The sequence below is a fragment of the Bufo gargarizans genome, chromosome 11 (genome assembly GCF_014858855.1).
Source record: "Bufo gargarizans isolate SCDJY-AF-19 chromosome 11, ASM1485885v1, whole genome shotgun sequence".
Classification (NCBI taxonomy): Eukaryota; Metazoa; Chordata; class Amphibia; order Anura; family Bufonidae; genus Bufo; species Bufo gargarizans.
The window spans coordinates 81,782,995-81,804,360 of record NC_058090.1 but is presented as its reverse complement, the minus strand read 5'-3'; the positions used below and the strand labels follow the sequence as shown (position 1 = coordinate 81,804,360).

The window sequence follows — 21,366 nt, the reverse complement described above, 5'->3', positions numbered from 1 at the left end:
TTCTAGGAACTCGCCATGCCCCTCACGGAATACCTTGGGGTGTCTTCTTTCCAAAATGGGGTCACTTGTGGCGTAGTTATACTGCCCTGGCAATTTAGGGGCCCATATGTGTGAGAAGTACTTTGCAATCAAAATCTGTAAAAAATGACCGGTGAAATACGAAAGTTGCACTTTGGAATATGTGCCCCTTTGCCCACCTTGGCATCAAAAAAGTGTCACACATCTGGTATCGCCGTACTCAGGAGAAGTTGGGGAATGTGTTTTGGGGTGTCATTTCACATATACCCATGCTGGGTGAGAAAAATATCTTGGTCAAATGCCAACTTTGTATAAAAAAATGGGAAAAGTTGTCTTTTGCCAAGATATTTCTCTCACCCAGCATGGTTATATGTAAAATGACACCCCAAAACACATTCCCCAACTTCTCCTGAGTACGGCGATACCAGATGTGTCACACTTTTCGCTGCCAAGGTGGGCAAAGGGGCACATATTCCAAAGTGCACCTTTCGGATTTTGCAGGCCATTTTTTACACATTTTGATTGCAAGGTACTTCTCACACATTTGGGCCCCTAAATTGCCAGGGCAGTATAACTACGCCACAAGTGACCCCATTTTGGAAAGAAGACACCCCAAGGTATTCCGTGAGGGGCACGGCGAGTTCCTAGAATTTATTTATTTTTGTCACAAGTTAGCGGAAAATGATGATGTTTTTTTTTTGGTTTTTTTTCTTACAAAGTCTCATATTCCACTAACTTGCGACAAAAAATAAAAAATTCTAGGAACTCGCCATGCCCCTCACGGAATACCTTGGGGTGTCTTCTTTCCAAAATGGGGTCACTTGTGGGGTAGTTATACTGCCCTGGCAATTTAGGGGCCCATATGCGTGAGAAGTACTTTGCAATCAAAATGTGTAAAAAATGGCCTGCAAAATCCGAAAGGTGCACTTTGGAATATGTGCCCCTTTGCCCACCTTGGCATCAAAAAAGTGTCACACATCTGGTATCGCCGTACTCAGGAGAAGTTGGGGAATGTGTTTTGGGGTGCCATTTTACATATACCCATGCTGGGTGAGAGAAATATGTTGGCAAACGACAACTTTTCCCATTTTTTTATACAAAGTTGGCATTTGACCAAGATATTTTTCTCACCCAGCATGGGTATATGTAAAATGACACCCCAAAACACATTCCCCAACTTCTTCTGAGTACGGCGATACCAGATGTGTCACACTTTTTTGCAGCCTAGATGCGCAAAGGTGCCCAAATTCCTTTTAGGAGGGCATTTTTAGACATTTGGATCCCAGACTTCTTCTCACACTTTAGGGCCCCTAAAAAGCCAGGGCAGTATAAATACCCCACATGTGACCCCACTTTGGAAAGAAGACACCCCAAGGTATCCAATGAGGGGCCTGGCAAGTTCATAGAATTTTTTTTTTTTTCGCATAAGTTAGCGGAAATTGATTTTTTTTTGTTTTTTCTCACAAAGTCTCACTTTCCGCTAACTTAGGACAAAAATTTCAATCTTTCATGGACTCAATATGCCCCTCAGCGAATACCTTGGGGTGTCTTCTTTCCAAAATGGGGTCAGTTGTGGGGTGTTTGTACTGCCCTGGCATTTGAGGGTCTCCGCAATCATTACATGTATGGCCAGCATTAGGAGTTTCTGCTATCCTCCTTATATTGAGCATACAGGTAATGAGATTTTTTTTTCCGTTCAGCCTCTGGGCTGAAAGAAAAAAATGAACGGCACAGATTTCTTCATTCGCATCGATCAATGTGGATGAAAAAATCTCTGCCAAAAAAAAAAAAATGGAGGGGAAAGGCGTCTGCCAGGACATAGGAGCTCCGCCCAACATCCATACCCACTTAGCTCGTATGCCCTGGCAAACCAGATTTCTCCATTCGCATCAATCGATGTGGATGAATAAATCATTGCCGGGATTTTTTTTTTATATATATATATATATATATATACAAAATGCTTGCCAAAGCATAGGAACGCCGCCTCCTCCTCAGCTCGTATGCCTCGGCAAACGTATCTGTCACTGCAGAGGAGAAAATCCCGTCTTGCAGCGCCGCATACACCGACTTGCGTGTAATCTGACAGCAGCGCAATGCTTCTGTCAGAATGCACATCGGTGCTGCAGCTAGTAGATCGGTTGGTCCACCTGGAAGGTAAAAAGACAAAAAAAAAAAAAAAAAAAGAAAAAACCAGGCCGCAACGCAATAATTTTATTAACTTTGGAACAGAACATGTAACTTTAACTTTTGGAACTAAACATTAACCTGTTTGCTTACCTGTTTTTTTTTTTTTTTTTTTTTTTTTTTGTTTTTTTACCTTTATAGAACAAACCTCTCCTTCCCCATGGGTCAATGTGCAAAGCGCAAATCGCCCAAAGATGTGGCGAAGTGCGTTATGCACTTTGTCCCATGTGAAAGGAGACGTTTGCAGCAGCTGTGAGTGAATGGGCCCTAATAGCCCTGTGTGCCTATCCTGGTGAGATGATCCCTATGCTAATAGTGTACCTGTGAGTGGTACTTCCGGAAACACTCTCCAAAGCATAGGGCAGGGTGGTCGGGACAGTCAGGACAGAAATAACGGGTGTCACGCCTTATTCCACTCCTGCTACAGACACGACATTTTTTTCGGGGTGGCGGTCGGTTTGAGGTACCAGCAACGACACTGGGGAAGTGTCGCTCGTGTAGACGGCTAACTACACTGGTGGATGGGGCCACGGAACCTCCTGGATACAGGAGGTTCGAGATGATCTCTTCCTGAAATTTGAGGAAGGATCCAGTTCTCCCAGCCTTACTGTAGAGAACAAAACTATTGTACAGAGCCAATTGAATTAAATATACAGACACCTTCTTATACCAGCGTCTGGTGCGTCGGGAAACTAAATACGGAGCCAACATCTGGTCATTGAAGTCGACCCCTCCCATGTGGAGGTTATAGTCGTGGACTGAGAGGGGCTTTTCAATGACACGGGTTGCTCGCTCAATTTGGATTGTCGTGTCTGCGTGAATGGAGGAGAGCATGTAAACGTCACGCTTGTCTCTCCATTTCACCGCGAGCAGTTCTTCGTTACACAGTGCGGCCCTCTGCCCCCTTGCAAGACGGGTGGTAACGAGCCGTTGGGGGAAGCCCGCGCGACTAGTTCGCGCGGTACCACAGGCGCCAATCCGTTCTAGAAACAAATGCCTAAAGAGGGCCACACTTGTGTAAAAATTGTCCACATAAAGATGGTACCCCTTGCCGAATAAGGGTGACACCAAGTCCCAAACTGTCTTCCCACTGCTCCCCAGGTAGTCAGGGCAACCGACCGGCTCCAGGGTCTGATCTTTTCCCTCATAGACCCGAAATTTGTGGGTATAGCCTGTGGCCCTTTCACAGAGCTTATACAATTTGACCCCATACCGGGCGCGCTTGCTTGGGATGTATTGTTTGAAGCCAAGGCGCCCGGTAAAATGTATTAGGGACTCGTCTATGCAGATGTTTTGCTCTGGGGTATAAATATCTGCAAATTTCTGGTTGAAATGGTCTATGAGGGGCCGAATTTTGTGGAGCCGGTCAAAAGCAGGGTGGCCTCTGGGACGAGAGGTGCTGTTGTCACTAAAGTGCAGGAAATGCAGGATGGTCTCAAATCGTGTCCTGGACATAGCAGCAGAGAACATGGGCATGTGATGAATCGGGTTCGTGGACCAATATGACCGCAATTCATGTTTTTTTGTCAGGCCCATGTTGAGGAGGAGGCCCAGAAAAGTTTTAATTTCGGAAACTTGGACTGGTTTCCACCGGAAAGACTGGGCATAAGAGCTTCCCGGGTTAGCGGTTATAAATTGTGTGGCATATCTGTTTGTTTCGGCCACAACTAAGTCTAAAAGCTCCGCAGTCAAGAACAGCTCAAAAAATCCCAGGGCCGAACCGATCTGAGCCGTCTCAACCCGAACTCCAGACTGGGCAGTGAAAGGGAAAACTACGGGTGCGGCGGAAGTTGGGGACTGCCAATCAGGGTTTGCCAGCACCTCTGGGATTCTAGGGGCTCTACGGGCACGTCTTTGCGGTGGCTGCGACGGGGTCACTACTGCACGTGCCACCGTACCAGCTTCAACTGCCCTTCTGGTGCTCGCTACTTCACCAGGTTGTACGGCAGTGCTGGTACTAGGTCCAGGAAGGGCTGGGCTGCTGGTGTATGCCTCACCACGTAATCCGACAGCACCAGCCCCACTCTGCTGCTCTTGAAACGGATCCTGCGCAACCTGCGGTCTAGCGACACGGGGCCGGGTACGCCTGGTGCTATCAGGGACCTCAACCTCCTCGTCCGAACTTTGGGTCAGAGAGCCACTGCTTTCTACAGGTTCGTATTCTGACCCGCTGGATTCATCAGATAAGGGTTCCCACTCCTCATCCGACTGGGTCAGAAGCCTGTAGGCCTCTTCAGAAGAATACCCCCTGTTAGACATGTGGGCAACTAAATTTCGGGGTATTCCCTGAGACTACCCAAGAAAAAAAAAGCAAGCCTGTCTTACAAAGGGGAGCCTAGCGAAGTACCGGAGGCCGCTGCGGTTGATAAAAAATATCAAAACTGATTTTTTTATCGCCGCAGTGCGTGTAAAGTGAATGTGCAGTGATCAAAAAAAAATAATTTTTTTGTCACTGCGGTGGGGCGGGCGTGGGCAAACGCACGTGTGGGCGACCGATCAGGCCTGATCGGGCAAACACTGCGTTTTGGGTGGAGGGCGAACTAAAGTGACACTAGTACTATTATAGATCTGACCGTGATCAGTTTTGATCACTTTCAGATACTATAAAAGTACAAATGCTGATTAGCGATACGCTAATCAGCGAATAACGGACTGCGGTGCGGTGGGCTGGGCGCTAACTGATCGCTAACTACCTAACCAAGGGACCTAAACTATACCTAAAACCTAACGGTCAATAACAGTGAAAAAAAAAAAAGTGACAGTTTGCACTGATCACTTTTTTTCCTTTTCACTAGTGATTGACAGGGTGATCAAAGGGTTAATTGGGTGCTGGGAGGTGATCTGGGGGCTAAGTGTACTGTAGTGGGTACTCACAGTAATGATGTGCTCCTCTGCTCCTCTCCTGGAACCAACCGACCAAAAGAAGGAGCAGAGGAGCACAGCAGCCATATAACCCCATCATATTTACTAATATGATGGGTTATCTGGCTGCTGATTCGTTTTTTTGAAAATCATCAACCTGCCAGCCAATGATCGTGGCCGGCAGGTTGATGACGAAGTTCTTCTTTGAATTTTGCCGGCCCGCGATGCGCATGCGCGGGCCGGCATACCCGGAAATCTCGCGTCTCGCGAGAGGACGCACCGGCGCGTCCACCCAGAACAGCACGACCGCTGGGAAGACGCAATCCTGCGTACGGCGGTCGTGAGGTGGTTAAAAGGGGTTTTCTCACTTTACACATTTATGGTATCTCACTAGGGTATGCCACAAATGTGCGATCTGCAGAGGTCCAACCACCTAAATCCCCCTCTGATCGCTAAAACAAAGTGATTTGACCTTGTGTCTCCTCAAAAGACAGAGCGTGTCAATAGCTTCTGGTCTGGTGAGAGACTCAACGACCAGACATCTTGATCTTAAAGAGCCTACAAAAATACATTTTTCTTAAAAATATTCCTCAAATGTATAATATGATAAAATGGTTGGGTTTTCCAGATGTTTAATATTGATGACCTGTCCTCGAGATTACTTGTAATCTCCACTGATCAGTTGTTTGAAGAGGCTGCGGTTCTCTGGTGATTTTACCAAGCATGGCGCCATCCATTGTATGGTGGCTGTGCTTGGTATTGCAGCTCAATGAGCTGCGCCAAGACCATGGGACCAAACAGTTGATTAGTAGGGGTGCTGGGTGTTGGACCCCCACCAATCAGATATTGATGACCTATCCTGAGGATAGATCATCAATATTAAACACCTGACACTACTTAAGGAACAAGTTTAAACATTGGCGCAGTCCCTGTCATCTATTCAGCGCCAGTTGGATTTGCAAAGTATCAGCGCTGTGCAGTGCTACTCAGCCCAGAATTCACAAGGGAAGATGCCACTGCATTAACTCTTTACATGCCGTGGTCAAAAGCGACTGGTAATGTAGGTAAGGTAGACAGAGGGTGTTCACTCTTTAGACACTTCATTGGCATCCCGTGCATAGTTACCAACTACATTGGCATCCCGTGCATAGTTACCAACTACATGGGGCATCCCGTGCCTAGTTACTAACATTGTAGTTGGAAAATTTGGATATTATAAGTACTACCCCTGGAAACGCCCCAAACTCACAATAGTTTTCCCACTTATGGGTGGGGTTAAATAATCCCACCCATTTTCAGCCTGGGACAGCCTGAATTTGTAGGGAGCATTCCTGAAAATTCTGAAGTGTTGGCAACTATGCCTGTGATGTGACTATGTGGTGCCAATGGTTGTCATAGCAGCCGGTGGCCTAACAAAGATCCCCAAGCCTTTCACGGCTATATGGCTATTAGGTTGTGTCAAAGGGACAGCGAATAGGTAGGCAAAAATGCTTTGGTATACGGAGTGATCAGATTGTGAATTCCCCGAATGGGACTCAAAAAATATGTTCACAGTACAGTGAGTAACATAAAAAAGCACAAAATGCTGCGGTAGAATAGTTTTTTTTATTGATTCACCCCTACCTACAAAAATAATAAAAAGTAATTCTGGCGCATTCTCCCCCAAAAAGAGTCAATACAAACTAGTCAACCAGTTATATATACCCTTTAATGATGCCATAAAAAAATTCAACTTAGCCCACAAAAAATAAGCTCTCCTATGTCTACATTGATAGAAAAATAAAAAAGTTATGGCTCTCGGCGAGATAAAAATGAAAATTTCTGGACCCCCCATGGATTAAACAGGTATTGTCACGCCCTGCCCTGTGAGAGGCCTGAGAAGATCTGACAGACTTGCTACACATGAGTCTATCTGACAGATTGTTCTGTTTCTTTTTGTTGTGTTGTTGGGCTGGGTCCCACCTCCCCACAGGTTCTGCTCATTAGCTATTTAATGGTGCTATTTATACCCGCCTCTCACTATAGCCCTTGCGGTTTATATTTGCTTCTGGAGTTCTCAGCTGGTGTTTGTTGGATCTCCTTCTCCCCGTCCATCTTATGCTAAGTCCTATTCTTTCTCTTTTGTTGTGTGTTTTGGCGAGGCCTCAGGAAGACGCTGGTTCCTGCACCAAGTGCAGCTCCCTAGCTGAGGGTTTGTTTCAGTTTCAGCTAGACTTAGGTTCCAGCGCATGAGCACTTCCACCTTTAGGATTTGCTCATGATGTTAGCAGTCAGGGAAAGACTCAGGAATTGTCAGGTGGTGACCTTTCCCTGTTCCCAAGCTTTGGGGACTAGCCTGGTGTTTTGTTGCTTTTGTTAAATTTGGTTTGCTTCCCTTCCCTTCCCTACCGTAACAGGTATGTCCTATCTAGTGAATAGCAGATAACTTGTTTTTTTACTGGAATACCCCTTTAAAGGGAACCTGTCACCTGGATTTTGTGTATAGAGCTGAGGACATGGGCTGCTAGTTGGCCACTAGCACATCCGCAATATCCAGTCCCCATAGCTCTGTGTGCTTTTATTGTGTAAAAAAACCGATTTGATACATATGCAAATTAACATAAAAGAGTCATATCTTACTTGTGTGACCAGAGAAGAGTCATATTTTCAAGCTCTGACTCATCTTAGGTTAATTTGCATATGTATAAAATCGTTTTTTTTACACAATAAAAGCACACAGAGCTATGGGGACTGGGTATTGTGGATATGCTAGTGGCCATCTAGCAGCCCATGTCCTCAGCTCTATACCCAAAATCCAGGTGACAGGTTCCCTTTAAGGGGTTAGGTATTATGTACACAAAACTGGACAGCCCTCTTAAAGGGGGTTTCCATGACCCAGCAGACCCCACAAACCCACCTTAATTACTCATGTCTTGCCCTATAGAAGAAAGTTGAGTAGATCGATCGCTTGGGAACTCAGGCACATGAAGTTCCTCATCTGAAAATCTTGCATCTGCTAACATTGCATCCTTTACCAGGTTTCCGCTCTTGTTTATGAATGAGAAGTCACTACTGTCGTGGCTGGGGCCAGAACTATTCTTCTCCCTGGCTCATGAGCAAACTCCTGAATCCACCATGTCTACACACATGGAGAGGATTAGCTCTGGCCCTTCCATCGTGGGATGCAGAAGTGATGGCCCAGGCCATAGACTACAGTGGAAACCTGGTAAAGGACATGACTTTGGCAGAAGCAGGATTTTAGAAGAGGTGCATCACATGACCGGATTTCTAAATAGGCAATCCATGCAACTTTGAGACAGTAAGTGTAATCGAAACTTTCTTTCATGGGTGAGTCATGTGTAATTACGTGGGATTTCTGGGGGCCTGCTGGATCCTGGAAAATGCCATTAAAGTGGTTGGTCTATCTCACACATTGGTAGCATATCGCTAGGATATACTACCAATTTCCAATAGGTGAGGGTCCCAAAACTGCAGCTATCTCTAGTACAGCCCCAAGGTGAATGGAGAGTGCAGCGGGCAAGGGAAGCTAATCTCCCTTTACATCTATAGGAGTGCCGAAAATTGCTGAGCACTCACATGGAGGTTAATGGAGAGTTGGCCAGAAATAGCCAAGCGCACTTACTCGGCTCATCTTCGGAAGACCTATAGAAGTAAATGGAGACCACATGTGCGGTGTGCTCTCCTCTATGGTGGCCCCGTTCTAGGTCCCAGAGGTAAAACCTGCACCCATCAACCATTGGTGGTATATCCTAGCGATATGCCACCAAAGTACGAGATAGGTCAACCCCTTTAAGGCTCAGTACCATACAAAGTACTCAGGTGGCCTTTTAGAGCAAGCTAAGGTTCTAAAAGAGCAGTATGTGATACATATATATTTACATAGCTATGTTTTCAATGATTTTTGTTCTTTTGTTCCAGGAGATGAAGAGGATGATCTGGTTCTTTTTCCTTACAATTGTCCCTGGAATTCAGGGACAGATTGGTGAGTTAAAGGGATAGTGTCACCAAATTGTATACAGCATAGTTCCCAACAGTCCTGAATTTGCCGGAGTCCCAGCAAATTTGGGCAGCCCCAAGCAGAAAAGGGCAGGGCTTATGTTAACCCTCCCTTTAAATGGGCATTCACAGGCGGGTTTGGGGTGTTCCCAGGGGTGCGGCTTATATGGCCTGAATTTACCAACTACAAGGTATGGGCTACAAATAGCTAGGGGCACAAAGTTTATTCACAAGTAGATGAGAGTTCATCTCCACGACGTCACAGAGACCTATGAGTCAGTAACCCTGTGGTCGGGCCAGGACATTCATCCATATTAAGTGTGAAACTGGCCTAACTCTTATATGACTATAGAGTAACCTTGATCTGCATCTTTATTTGTGACTGTGGCATAAAACAGGAGCACGTTCAAAAATATGAGGTTTTACTGCCACCTTCTGGCTGTGTTTAGCACATTTTAACCCCTTAAAGCTGTAAAAAAAATATCATTTTTCAGTTTTCATTTTCTGTTTTCATTTTTCCTCCCTGCTGCCCAAGAACCATAACCTTTTTACTGTTATGAGGGCTGGTTATAATGGTATTATTTAATTTACCATATCAAGTACTGAAAAGATACAAAACAGAAAAAAATAAATGTTTGCAAAGTGAAATTAAATAAGAAAAATCTCCCAATTCTGCCTTTGTCCTATTGGTTTTCTAAAAATGATGGTACTTTTATTCTGCCAGTCGATATGATTATATGGATACCAAGTTTATATATTTTTTTCTTATGTTTTACTACTTTTACTACATTACTAATAATTTCAACAAAACTTAAAAAAAATGTGTTTAGTGTTGTCTTATTTTGACCCTCATAAGTTTTTTATATTTCCTACAGTGCTGTATGAGGGCTTGTTTTTTGTGGGGCAAGCTGTAGTTTTTATTGGTACCATTTCGGGATGCATGCAACCTTTTAATAATTTCTTATAAAAAAAAATTCGGAGTGGGCGAGGTGACCAAAATATAGCAAATCTGATATTTACATTTTTTTTTTCTGCAGAATACATATTTTTTTAACGCAAAAACACAAATGCAATCGCATTGGTGTACATTTTGGCCAAAGCCTAATAAGCCACTCACCACGTCAAGGTCACCTTCATGAGTGGTCCCTAACACTAGTTCCTACCTGTTATGGGCCATGACAGCCACACAAAGTCCAGGGAGCGCAGGTACAGCATGCACGCCAAGCACACTCTGCTTTTAACCCCGTCCGGTGCCATTACAGCTTTCATCGGATCCAGGGATGCAAGTACCAACATGCATGCTGAGCCCACTATATACTTCTCCTGGAGCCAAATGGCTACTGGTAGGTGCTATATAAGCAGACTCAGTTTTATACTGACTTTAACTGAGTCTGCTTATATAGCACCTACCAGTAGCCATTAGGCTCCAGGAGAAGTATATAGTGGGCTCAGCATGCATGTTGGTACTTGCATCCCTGGATCCGATGAAAGCTGTAATGGCACCGGACGGGGTTAAAAGCAGAGTGTGCTTGGCGTGCATGCTGTGCCTGCGCTCCCTGGACTTTGTGTGGCTGTCATGGCCCATAACAGGTAGGAACTAGTGTTAGGGACCACTCATGAAGGTGACCTTGACGTGGTGAGTGGCTTATTATGCTTTGGCCAAAATGTACACCAATGCCTTATTCAACATCCAGCATGGAGGCAGGGACAGAGTGCTGGTTGCAGAGTGCGATTGCATTTGTGTTTTTGCGTTTGTATCTGTATTTCGCCACAGCAATCTGCACCTGCTAGGGGTTGTGCGGGCTGAATCCCCCTTATTTTTTCTTTGTTACATATTTTTTAAACCTTAATAGTCTGAAGGTTTTTGGCCATGGAGATGCCAGTAATGTTTTATTGTCTATTTTTTTGCATTTTGAATATTTCTTTATTTAATTTTTGAAAAGTTTTACATTTATACCATAAACTGCATTACTATAGTATTGCTGTCTATAGCCCTTGGGATGTTTTCCTATTAAAAGGGTGGTTTACTCTGGGAGGAGGGCCTTTCGGGCAGACCCCCCCATCCCCTTCACTCCACTAGACGTGAGAAGGGAAGCATACTTACCTGCTCCCTACTGCTGGGCCCCGGCTAATTTGGTCCTTTTCCTCCACTGCTGCGCTCCAGTCTCCACGTGTCAACATTGTGACGTTTTCCAATTAAAGTGGTTGTTCACCCTGGGGGGCTTTTCAGGAAGACTCCCCACCAACACTGGACCTGAGGGAGGGAAGCATACTTACCTGCTCCTGGCCACTGGGCAGCTTATTCCGTCCTCGTCCTCCACTGCTGCTCTCCAGTCTCTAAGTTAACATCCAGTTCAGCCACTACCATAGTATTGCTGTCTATGGCCCTTGTAATGTCTTCTAATTAAAGGGGTTGTTCACCCTGGGAGACTTTTTGGGCACTTTTAAGGTCCCATGCCACTGGACCTTAGAAGGGAAGCATACTTACCTGCTCCCAGACGCTGGGCCTTGGCTTCTTTGGCCCTTTGCTGCTGCTCTCCAGTCTCTGCATGTCAACCTCCAATTTGACTACTGCAGCCAATGACTGGCTGTAGCAGTGATGTGTCATGTAACGAACGTCAAACCGAATGTTGACACACAACAGCGGTGGAACAAAGGAGCCAAAACGCAGAAGCAGGGAGCAGGTAAATATGCTTCCCACTGCAAGTCCAGTGGTATGGGCGGATGGATCTATGCAAAAGGCCAACATGTGGTAGACATGTCATGGCCCAAGTGGCCATAAGAACTGATCAACACCCAGTAATTTTGCTGGGTTGAGCATTGGAGCTTATAGAAGGCCCATGATCGTAGCAATCTCTGATTCTACGTGGCCAGTTCCCCTTTAATTAAATTTTAGATCACACTGGTATACAAGCAACGCGCCGCCCCCCAGGGCCAATCGTGTTCCAGGTTTATAGGAATGCCGAATGGTGCAGCCTTAAAAGTCTCTGTGTGTGTCATGGTGCTGCTACCTGGATACTGTCGATCCCCAGGGTTAGGCTCTGGAGCAATAAAGGGAAGAGTTGTAGGAGGTGGAGAATAAGTCAAGTCGAGTCCAGACTTGGTGAAAGTTCAACAGCTTTAGGCCTCATGCACATGACCGTTGTGTGTTTTGCAGTCCGCAAAAACGCGGACAAGAATAGGACAGGTTATATTTTTTTTGCGGACCACACAGATTGATGTCCGCATCTTTTGCGGCCCCATTGAAGTGAATGGGTCAGCATCCGAGCCGTTAAAACTGCGGCTCGGATGCGGACCAAAACAACGCCAGTGTGCATGAGGTCTTACTTGGATAAACTTGCATCCAGACAATATTCGGTCTTTCTCTTGATTCCAGCAGGTTTTAGGATAAACTGGAAGGCAAACTTTAATATTATGCGTTATACTTCTGCTATGCTAAACTCCTGCTGCAGGAGGGGGACCCTTCCCCTTACTGCTCCATCTTTCATGTCTTCTCAGCTCCACTGTCGAATCTAAACTGACCATGGCAACCCTTCCCTTGGTAGGAAACGGGACTAGCCAACTTCTGCCCAAAAGGGGAGAATGGAATGGTAAGTTCCATTCTATCCGAAGGTCTCTCTCTGCCAGATACACTGCCACCTGCTGGCTAACCGGGCACATTCCATGAACATAACAGTTACATAGCAATATTATCAATGCACAGTATAGGGGGACCTGGAATAAATACAATAGTGTCACCTATTAGAGACAGTAGCAGGCTGTAGGAATGGTAGTGCCACTCTGAGGTACTACATATAATCTATGGTCTTCTTCCTTTACAGACATGAATGGCAAAGCGTTCTCCTTCTACAAGAGGCGCGTCGACCATGTGCGGCTTATTCCGGCAACAAAACACTTCACCGCTTTTACTCTATGCCTAAAATCCTGCAAAAGCCTGACGGAGCAGACATTGGTTGTAGCGGTTCCCAACTCCGAAGACAGCGCCACCCGATTTCTCGTGACTGCTTCTCAAGACAAATTGTACATTAAATATAAAAACCAATATAAACAATTCAGTTTTGCCGACTCTAAAACTTGGGTCGACATCTGTGTGACATTTAATTTTCGAACCGGAAAGTTTGTGTTGTTGCTGGATGGAAAGGAACATGAGATTTTAATGCTAGGGGGCAGCAAACAAAGTGCTTTTCATGCACAGGATATCATCATTGGGCAGAAGACAGTCAAGCTGAGAACAGATGTGGCTGAGATAACAAACGTTAACATCTGGAGTTCGGCACTGACCGCAAGGGACCTACAGAGATTCATGAAGCAATCAAGAGGGGGCGATATCATTGGCTGGCGCTCATTAGTTTTCAGATCCGACCATGCTGTCACCATAGAGCAACCAAGATGTTCGACAAAGGCCAAGTTGTCAATTATTTTCCCACCCAAATAAAAAAATTTTTGTAAAATTAATTAAATATTGATGAGCTATCTTTGGGATCGCTCATTTATAGAAGGTGGGGGCCTAAATCCTGCCACCGATCAGCTGTTGGAAAGGAAGGACACTACGGCTTCTTCTTTGGGCCACATCCACCATTTACATGGTCCTTTACACAGCTCAGTGCCCAAGAGAATGGGACTGAGCTGAAATACCAAGCACGGCCACTATATAATAGATGGCGCTGTGCTTGGTAAAGTATGAAGAGGCCACTTCAAGCAGCTGATCAGTGAGAATGCAGGAGTTGGACCTCCACCAATCTGAAGATCTTCTCTGAGGATACGGCATCAGTATTTAATTCTGAGAACACCCCTTTAATTTTCTGCTCTCTCTACCTTTACTTGTAAATGCCATATATTTTTCTATGAATGTTACAATAATCCAGAATATTTGATTATCTGTCAGGTCCAATTCAGAACAGTCCTCTTTACTTTGGCAGATCGGGCTTATCAGCCTATTACATGGTCGCTCATTCATTTGAATGGCCAGCATGTAGTACCCCATTTCCCCTGCAGTGGCCACTGCAGAGATGTATCTCCAGAATATACAGTGATTGCTGGGGATTTCAGAAGTACAATCAGGAGAAGATGAATTTTTTGAGTATTTTTGGATTTTTGTACACAATATTGAATTTATTAAATTTAAATCAAAATCCAGTTGTCTGTAGCTTTATATTACATGTGTTAATCAAAATAGCACTAGATTACTACAATATTAGTATCCAGAAATAATCTACCTAGAAAGTCGAGAAATGTTATCACCTGGATTATGCTCTACAGCTGCACTCACTATTCTGCTGGTGGAGTCACTGTGTACATACATTACATTACTTATCCTGTACTGATCCTGAGTTACATCCTATATTATACTCCAGAGCTGCACTCACTATTCTGCTGGTGCAGTCACTGTGTACATACATTACTTATCCTGTACTGATCCTGAGTTACATCCTGTATTATACTCCAGAGCTGCACTCACTATTCTGCTGGTGCAGTCACTGTGTACATACATTACTTATCCTGTACTGATCCTGAGTTACATCCTGTATTATACTCCAGAGCTGCACTCACTATTCTGCTGGTGCAGTCACTGTGTACATACATTACTTATCCTGTACTGATCCTGAGTTACATCCTGTATTATACTCCAGAGCTGCACTCACTATTCTGCTGGTGCAGTCACTGTGTACATACATTACTTATCCTGTACTGATCCTGAGTTACATCCTGTATTATACTCCAGAGCTGCACTCACTATTCTGCTGGTGCAGTCACTGTGTACATACATTACTTATCCTGTACTGATCCTGAGTTACATCCTGTATTATACTCCAGAGCTGCACTCACTATTCTGCTGGTGCAGTCACTGTGTACATACATTACTTATCCTGTACTGATCCTGAGTTACATCCTGTATTATACTCCAGAGCTGCACTCACTATTCTGCTGGTGCAGTCACTGTGTACATACATTACTTATCCTGTACTGATCCTGAGTTACATCCTGTATTATACTCCAGAGCTGCACTCACTATTCTGCTGGTGCAGTCACTGTGTACATACATTACTTATCCTGTACTGATCCTGAGTTACATCCTGTATTATACTCCAGAGCTGCACTCACTATTCTGCTGGTGCAGTCACTGTGTACATACATTACTTATCCTGTACTGATCCTGAGTTACATCCTGTATTATACTCCAGAGCTGCACTCACTATTCTGCTGGTGCAGTCACTGTGTACATACATTACTTATCCTGTACTGATCCTGAGTTACATCCTGTATTATACTCCAGAGCTGCACTCACTATTCTGCTGGTGCAGTCACTGTGTACATACATTACTTATCCTGTACTGATCCTGAGTTACATCCTGTATTATACTCCAGAGCTGCACTCACTATTCTGCTGGTGCAGTCACTGTGTACATACATTACTTATCCTGTACTGATCCTGAGTTACATCCTGTATTATACTCCAGAGCTGCACTCACTATTCTGCTGGTGCAGTCACTGTGTACATACATTACTTATCCTGTACTGATCCTGAGTTACATCCTGTATTATACTCCAGAGCTGCACTCACTATTCTGCTGGTGCAGTCACTGTGTACATACATTACTTATCCTGTACTGATCCTGAGTTACATCCTGTATTATACTCCAGAGCTGCACTCACTATTCTGCTGGTGCAGTCACTGTGTACATACATTACTTATCCTGTACTGATCCTGAGTTACATCCTGTATTATACTCCAGAGCTGCACTCACTATTCTGCTGGTGGAGTCACTGTGTACATACATTACTTATCCTGTACTGATCCTGAGTTACATCCTGTATTATACTCCAGAGCTGCACTCACTATTCTGCTGGTGCAGTCACTGTGTACATACATTACTTATCCTGTACTGATCCTGAGTTACATCCTGTATTATACTCCAGAGCTGCACTCACTATTCTGCTGGTGGAGTCACTGTGTACATACATTACTTATCCTGTACTGATCCTGAGTTACATCCTGTATTATACTCCAGAGCTGCACTCACTATTCTGCTGGTGCAGTCACTGTGTACATACATTACTTATCCTGTACTGATCCTGAGTTACATCCTGTATTATACTCCAGAGCTGCACTCACTATTCTGCTGGTGCAGTCACTGTGTACATACATTACTTATCCTGTACTGATCCTGAGTTACATCCTGTATTATACTCCAGAGCTGCACTCACTATTCTGCTGGTGCAGTCACTGTGTACATACATTACTTATCCTGTACTGATCCTGAGTTACATCCTGTATTATACTCCAGAGCTGCACTCACTATTCTGCTGGTGCAGTCACTGTGTACATACATTACTTATCCTGTACTGATCCTGAGTTACATCCTGTATTATACTCCAGAGCTGCACTCACTATTCTGCTGGTGCAGTCACTGTGTACATACATTACTTATCCTGTACTGATCCTGAGTTACATCCTGTATTATACTCCAGAGCTGCACTCACTATTCTGCTGGTGCAGTCACTGTGTACATACATTACTTATCCTGTACTGATCCTGAGTTACATCCTGTATTATACTCCAGAGCTGCACTCACTATTCTGCTGGTGCAGTCACTGTGTACATACATTACTTATCCTGTACTGATCCTGAGTTACATCCTGTATTATACTCCAGAGCTGCACTCACTATTCTGCTGGTGGAGTCACTGTGTACATACATTACTTATCCTGTACTGATCCTGAGTTACATCCTGTATTATACTCCAGAGCTGCACTCACTATTCTGCTGGTGCAGTCACTGTGTACATACATTACTTATCCTGTACTGATCCTGAGTTACATCCTGTATTATACTCCAGAGCTGCACTCACTATTCTGCTGGTGCAGTCACTGTGTACATACATTACTTATCCTGTACTGATCCTGAGTTACATCCTGTATTATACTCCAGAGCTGCACTCACTATTCTGCTGGTGCAGTCACTGTGTACATACATTACTTATCCTGTACTGATCCTGAGTTACATCCTGTATTATACTCCAGAGCTGCACTCACTATTCTGCTGGTGCAGTCACTGTGTACATACATTACTTATCCTGTACTGATCCTGAGTTACATCCTGTATTATACTCCAGAGCTGCACTCACTATTCTGCTGGTGGAGTCACTGTGTACATACATTACTTATCCTGTACTGATCCTGAGTTACATCCTGTATTATACTCCAGAGCTGCACTCACTATTCTGCTGGTGCAGTCACTGTGTACATACATTACTTATCCTGTACTGATCCTGAGTTACATCCTGTATTATACTCCAGAGCTGCACTCACTATTCTGCTGGTGCAGTCACTGTGTACATACATTACTTATCCTGTACTGATCCTGAGTTACATCCTGTATTATACTCCAGAGCTGCACTCACTATTCTGCTGGTGCAGTCACTGTGTACATACATCACTTATCCTGTACTGATCCTGAGTTACATCCTGTATTATACTCCAGAGCTGCACTCACTATTCTGTTGGTGGAGTCACTGTGTACATACATTACTTATCCTGTACTGATCCTGAGTCACATCCTGTATTATACTCCAGAGCTGCACTCACTATTCTGCTGGTGCAGTCACTGTGTACATACATTACTGATCCTGTACTGATCCTGAGTTACATCCTGTATTATACTCCAGAGCTGCGCTCACTATTCTGCTGGTGGAGTCACTGTGTACATACATTACTTATCCTGTACTGATCCTGAGTTACATCCTGTATTATACTCCAGAGTTGTACTCACTATTCTGCTGGTGGAGTCACTGTGTACATACATTACTTAGCCTGTACTGATCCTGAGTTACATCCTGTGTTATACTCCAGAGCTGCACTCACTATTCTGCTGGTGCAGTCACTGTGTACATACATTACTTATCCTGTACAGATCCTGAGATACATCCTGTATTATACTCCAGAGCTGCACTCACTATTCTGCTGGTGGAGTCACTGTGTACATACATTACTTATCCTGTACTGATCCTGAGTTACATCCTGTATTAAACTCCAGAGCTGCACTCACTATTCTGCTGGTGAGTCACTGTGTACATACATTACTTATCCTGTACTGATCCGGAGTTACATCCTGTATTATACTCCAGAGCTGCACTCACTATTCTGCTGGTGGAGTCACTGCATACATACGTTATATTACTTATCCTTGAAATCTCCACCTCCAGGTGAATGTGATTGTTCTGTCTTCATACACGTTCACACAGTGTGCAGTCTGACATTCAGTATAAACCATTCCTGTCTTCCAAATAAGAGGACTGTTCTCTGTAGTCTAACTTATTTATTGGCAAAACAGGAGTATTTGATGTGATTGATCAATAGATTGGTAAAACTATAAGAATACAAGAACTGGTATAAGTATAAGGCATAACATGTATCAGCAGAAAGCATAGAACAGCATGTATTATAACATTACATTAACACTGGGAACATGTCCAAAATGGCTGCCTATACATGTCCAAAATGGCTGCCTATACATGTCCAAAATGGCTGCCTATACATGTCCAAAATGGCTGCCTAGACATGAATTGCATGTCTAGCATCTAACAGTTACAACCTTTCCCTAAGTAACACTTATACCTAGCTAAACAGCACTGCATAACACAATATCCCTCAGACAAAGGTAGATGTCCTACCAGATATGCTGGCACAACGGATGGTGGGGTTTGAAAAGGAGATATGCAGGAGACAGCACTGCTGATGTCCTGTAACATGAAGACTGGAGACTGGGCTTCTCGTTCCCAGCATGCATTACAGTCACACAATGCTTTGCACCTCCCACAATACAATAATCTTTATTAACAGAAAAACAAGGTGTAGTACATTTTTAAGACCGCTAGATGGTGCTATTATCAAACTAATAACTACAGCAATAGTAAACCCTGGCTGACGTGAAATAGAATTAAATTCAAACCCTGCTGGGCAGAACAGTGATATTTTTCTATACCTTGCACGGGTATATTTCAGTGAGAAGCAGGGCGTGTGTGGAGAATGTGAGTAGAACTGCTCATGGTTCTTAAACTCCCTGGACTGTGTAGTAAGAAGGACATACATTTTACTCCCTTCGGGGTACTCCCTAGTTTTGGGGTTCTTCTGCCTGGTGTCAGTTGGGGTGCCCTTGGTGTTGAGGGTTGCTGTTAGGTGCAAGACAGGGTCCCCTTGCTAGCTAATGATTTTGGCATTTCTCTAGCTGACCATAGCATAAGCATCCAGAAATACGGGTGCAACACTATTCTTTCACTATGCAACCACAGGGCGGCCTCCAACGTCAGACTGTGTTCTTTTTCATAGGTTGCTGTACTTACAATAAACATTTCCAAAATTTCCTCAACGGGACGTGGATATTTTTCATTTATGCAGATGGCCAATCTGCTCCTCAGATGTGTCCAGGCACAGTAAGACTTATTCTCCCAGAAACATGGCTATGGAGACTCAGAGGTCCTATTCAGACAGCTTTTCTCCACAGGATTTCTACACGCACCTCCTCTTCATGCTCTTATGCTGGTCAAATATATTTTTGGCTCCTTTCTTTAAATGTTGCTTCTTTTTGGCTGGTCTTATTTGGGGCTGTGTCCCACTGCCTCGGTGACCTGGCTAGTCTACTACACTGAAGTCTAACTTTACTCCTTCTCCTCATGGGAGAGGTATTTAGCCCCACCTAGCAACTGGTTTATGTAGGACAAGTCTCAGTACCATAGATGGATTGGTGGCATCTGACTACAGAAAATACAGATGACCTTCTCCACTCATTTGATATTGATGACCTATCCTTAGGATAGACTATAGGAGTTTGACTTGAAGGCCAGTGATATCACGTTCATTGGTCAAATGGCTTAAGATTAGCTCAGTCTTCTTTAAAGGGGTTGTCCGGGATCAGAGCTGAACCTGGACATCCCTCCATTTTCACCCCGGCAGCCCCGCTGACATGAGCATCGGAGCAGTTCATGCTCCGATGCTCTCCTTTGCCCTGCGCTAAATCGCGCAGGCAACGGCATTTTTAGGAGATCCGGTGACGTACCAGGGCTCTCCATGGGGCTGACAGGAACCCCGGTGACGTCACCAGCACTGATGGGCGGGATTTAGCTCTGCCCTAGCCAGTAAAACAGCTAGGGCAGAGCTAAAGCCCGCCCCTCAGAACCGGTGACGTCACCGAACACACTGCTGGGCGGAAGTTACCGCCCGGCAGTGTGTTATTGAAAACAAAAAAGCGCAGGGCACGGGAGCGCATCAGAGCATTAGATGCTCCGATGCTAGCCTCAGGGGGGCTGTCTCGGTGAAAATAAGGGTATGTCCGGGTTCAGCTTTGATCCCTTTATGTCAATGCAATACCAAGCACAGCCTCTTCAAAAAGCTGATCGGCGGGCATGCTAGGTTGGACTCTACGATCAGATATTTATGACCCACCCTAAAGATATGGCTTGCCATAGGTGGGGCTCGCAGCCTCCTCCCCCTCTGTTAGTGATCTTACTTTGGAGGTATGTGGGAGTTTGGCTGTGAGTCGGACCTTGGCACCTAACGGACAGTGGTCACACACTATAAGTAGGTCCCGCACTACACTGAGTTACCTTGGCGGGGTGCACGGGCTCCGATATGTTCCTGATAGGAGGAATATATTGGCTAAAATCTCATTTTTTAACATCAATGTGAGGGTTTAGCCACATGTGGAGGATCTGCTACCCCGGTTATAAATACGCTACAGTATTTGGGGGCTTGAGCATTTCCTCCCAGTAAGACCACTCTATTCTGTGATTTCTCCACCCTAAAGATATCATCAATATTCTACTCCCTAATTTATCAGACACTATCCCAACCTCAATCTATTGAGATTCCACGGAGCTAGGTGAGGGCTTATTTTTTGGTAGAATGAGTTGTCACCATCAGTGGTTCTATTTTGGGGAACATAACTTTTTTGATTTTGGGAAGCAAATCCCTCATTGTTTTTTAGGGTTTGTTATTGCGGCGAAAACCGTGCGGGAAAAATAACACATTATTGTGATTCTGCTGCTCAGTTACGATTACTGAGATACCAATTTTACATAGTTTTATTTTTTAATTTTACACAAATAAAGCATTTTAAAATGAAATCATTTTGTGAGCCATATCTGTTTTAATTTTCTTGTGGGGCATTTATTACCAGATGAGTTGACATTTCCATTGGTACCATTTTTGGGTACATAAGATTTTTTTTGGGTCTCTCGAGGTGACCAAAAAATGGCTGTTCTGGCATCATTTTTATTCATTTGTTTTTACGGTGTTCATCTCACCGGG

At 44.4% G+C, this 21,366-nt stretch overlaps 2 protein-coding genes across 2 annotated transcripts in view; one reads left to right on the top strand and one right to left on the bottom strand.

Annotated features, from left to right (window-relative positions):
- Positions 1 to 21,366, bottom strand: part of LOC122921373 (serum amyloid P-component-like) — a 46,709-nt gene that overhangs the window by 17,250 nt on the left and 8,093 nt on the right. The window lies entirely within an intron of this gene.
- On the top strand, positions 8,987 to 14,121 carry LOC122921801. The gene is made up of 2 exons (XM_044272047.1): positions 8,987 to 9,049; positions 12,885 to 14,121. Exons 1-2 carry the CDS (start codon positions 8,989 to 8,991, stop codon positions 13,496 to 13,498), a joined length of 675 nt encoding a protein of 224 aa, XP_044127982.1. The 5' UTR covers positions 8,987 to 8,988; the 3' UTR covers positions 13,499 to 14,121.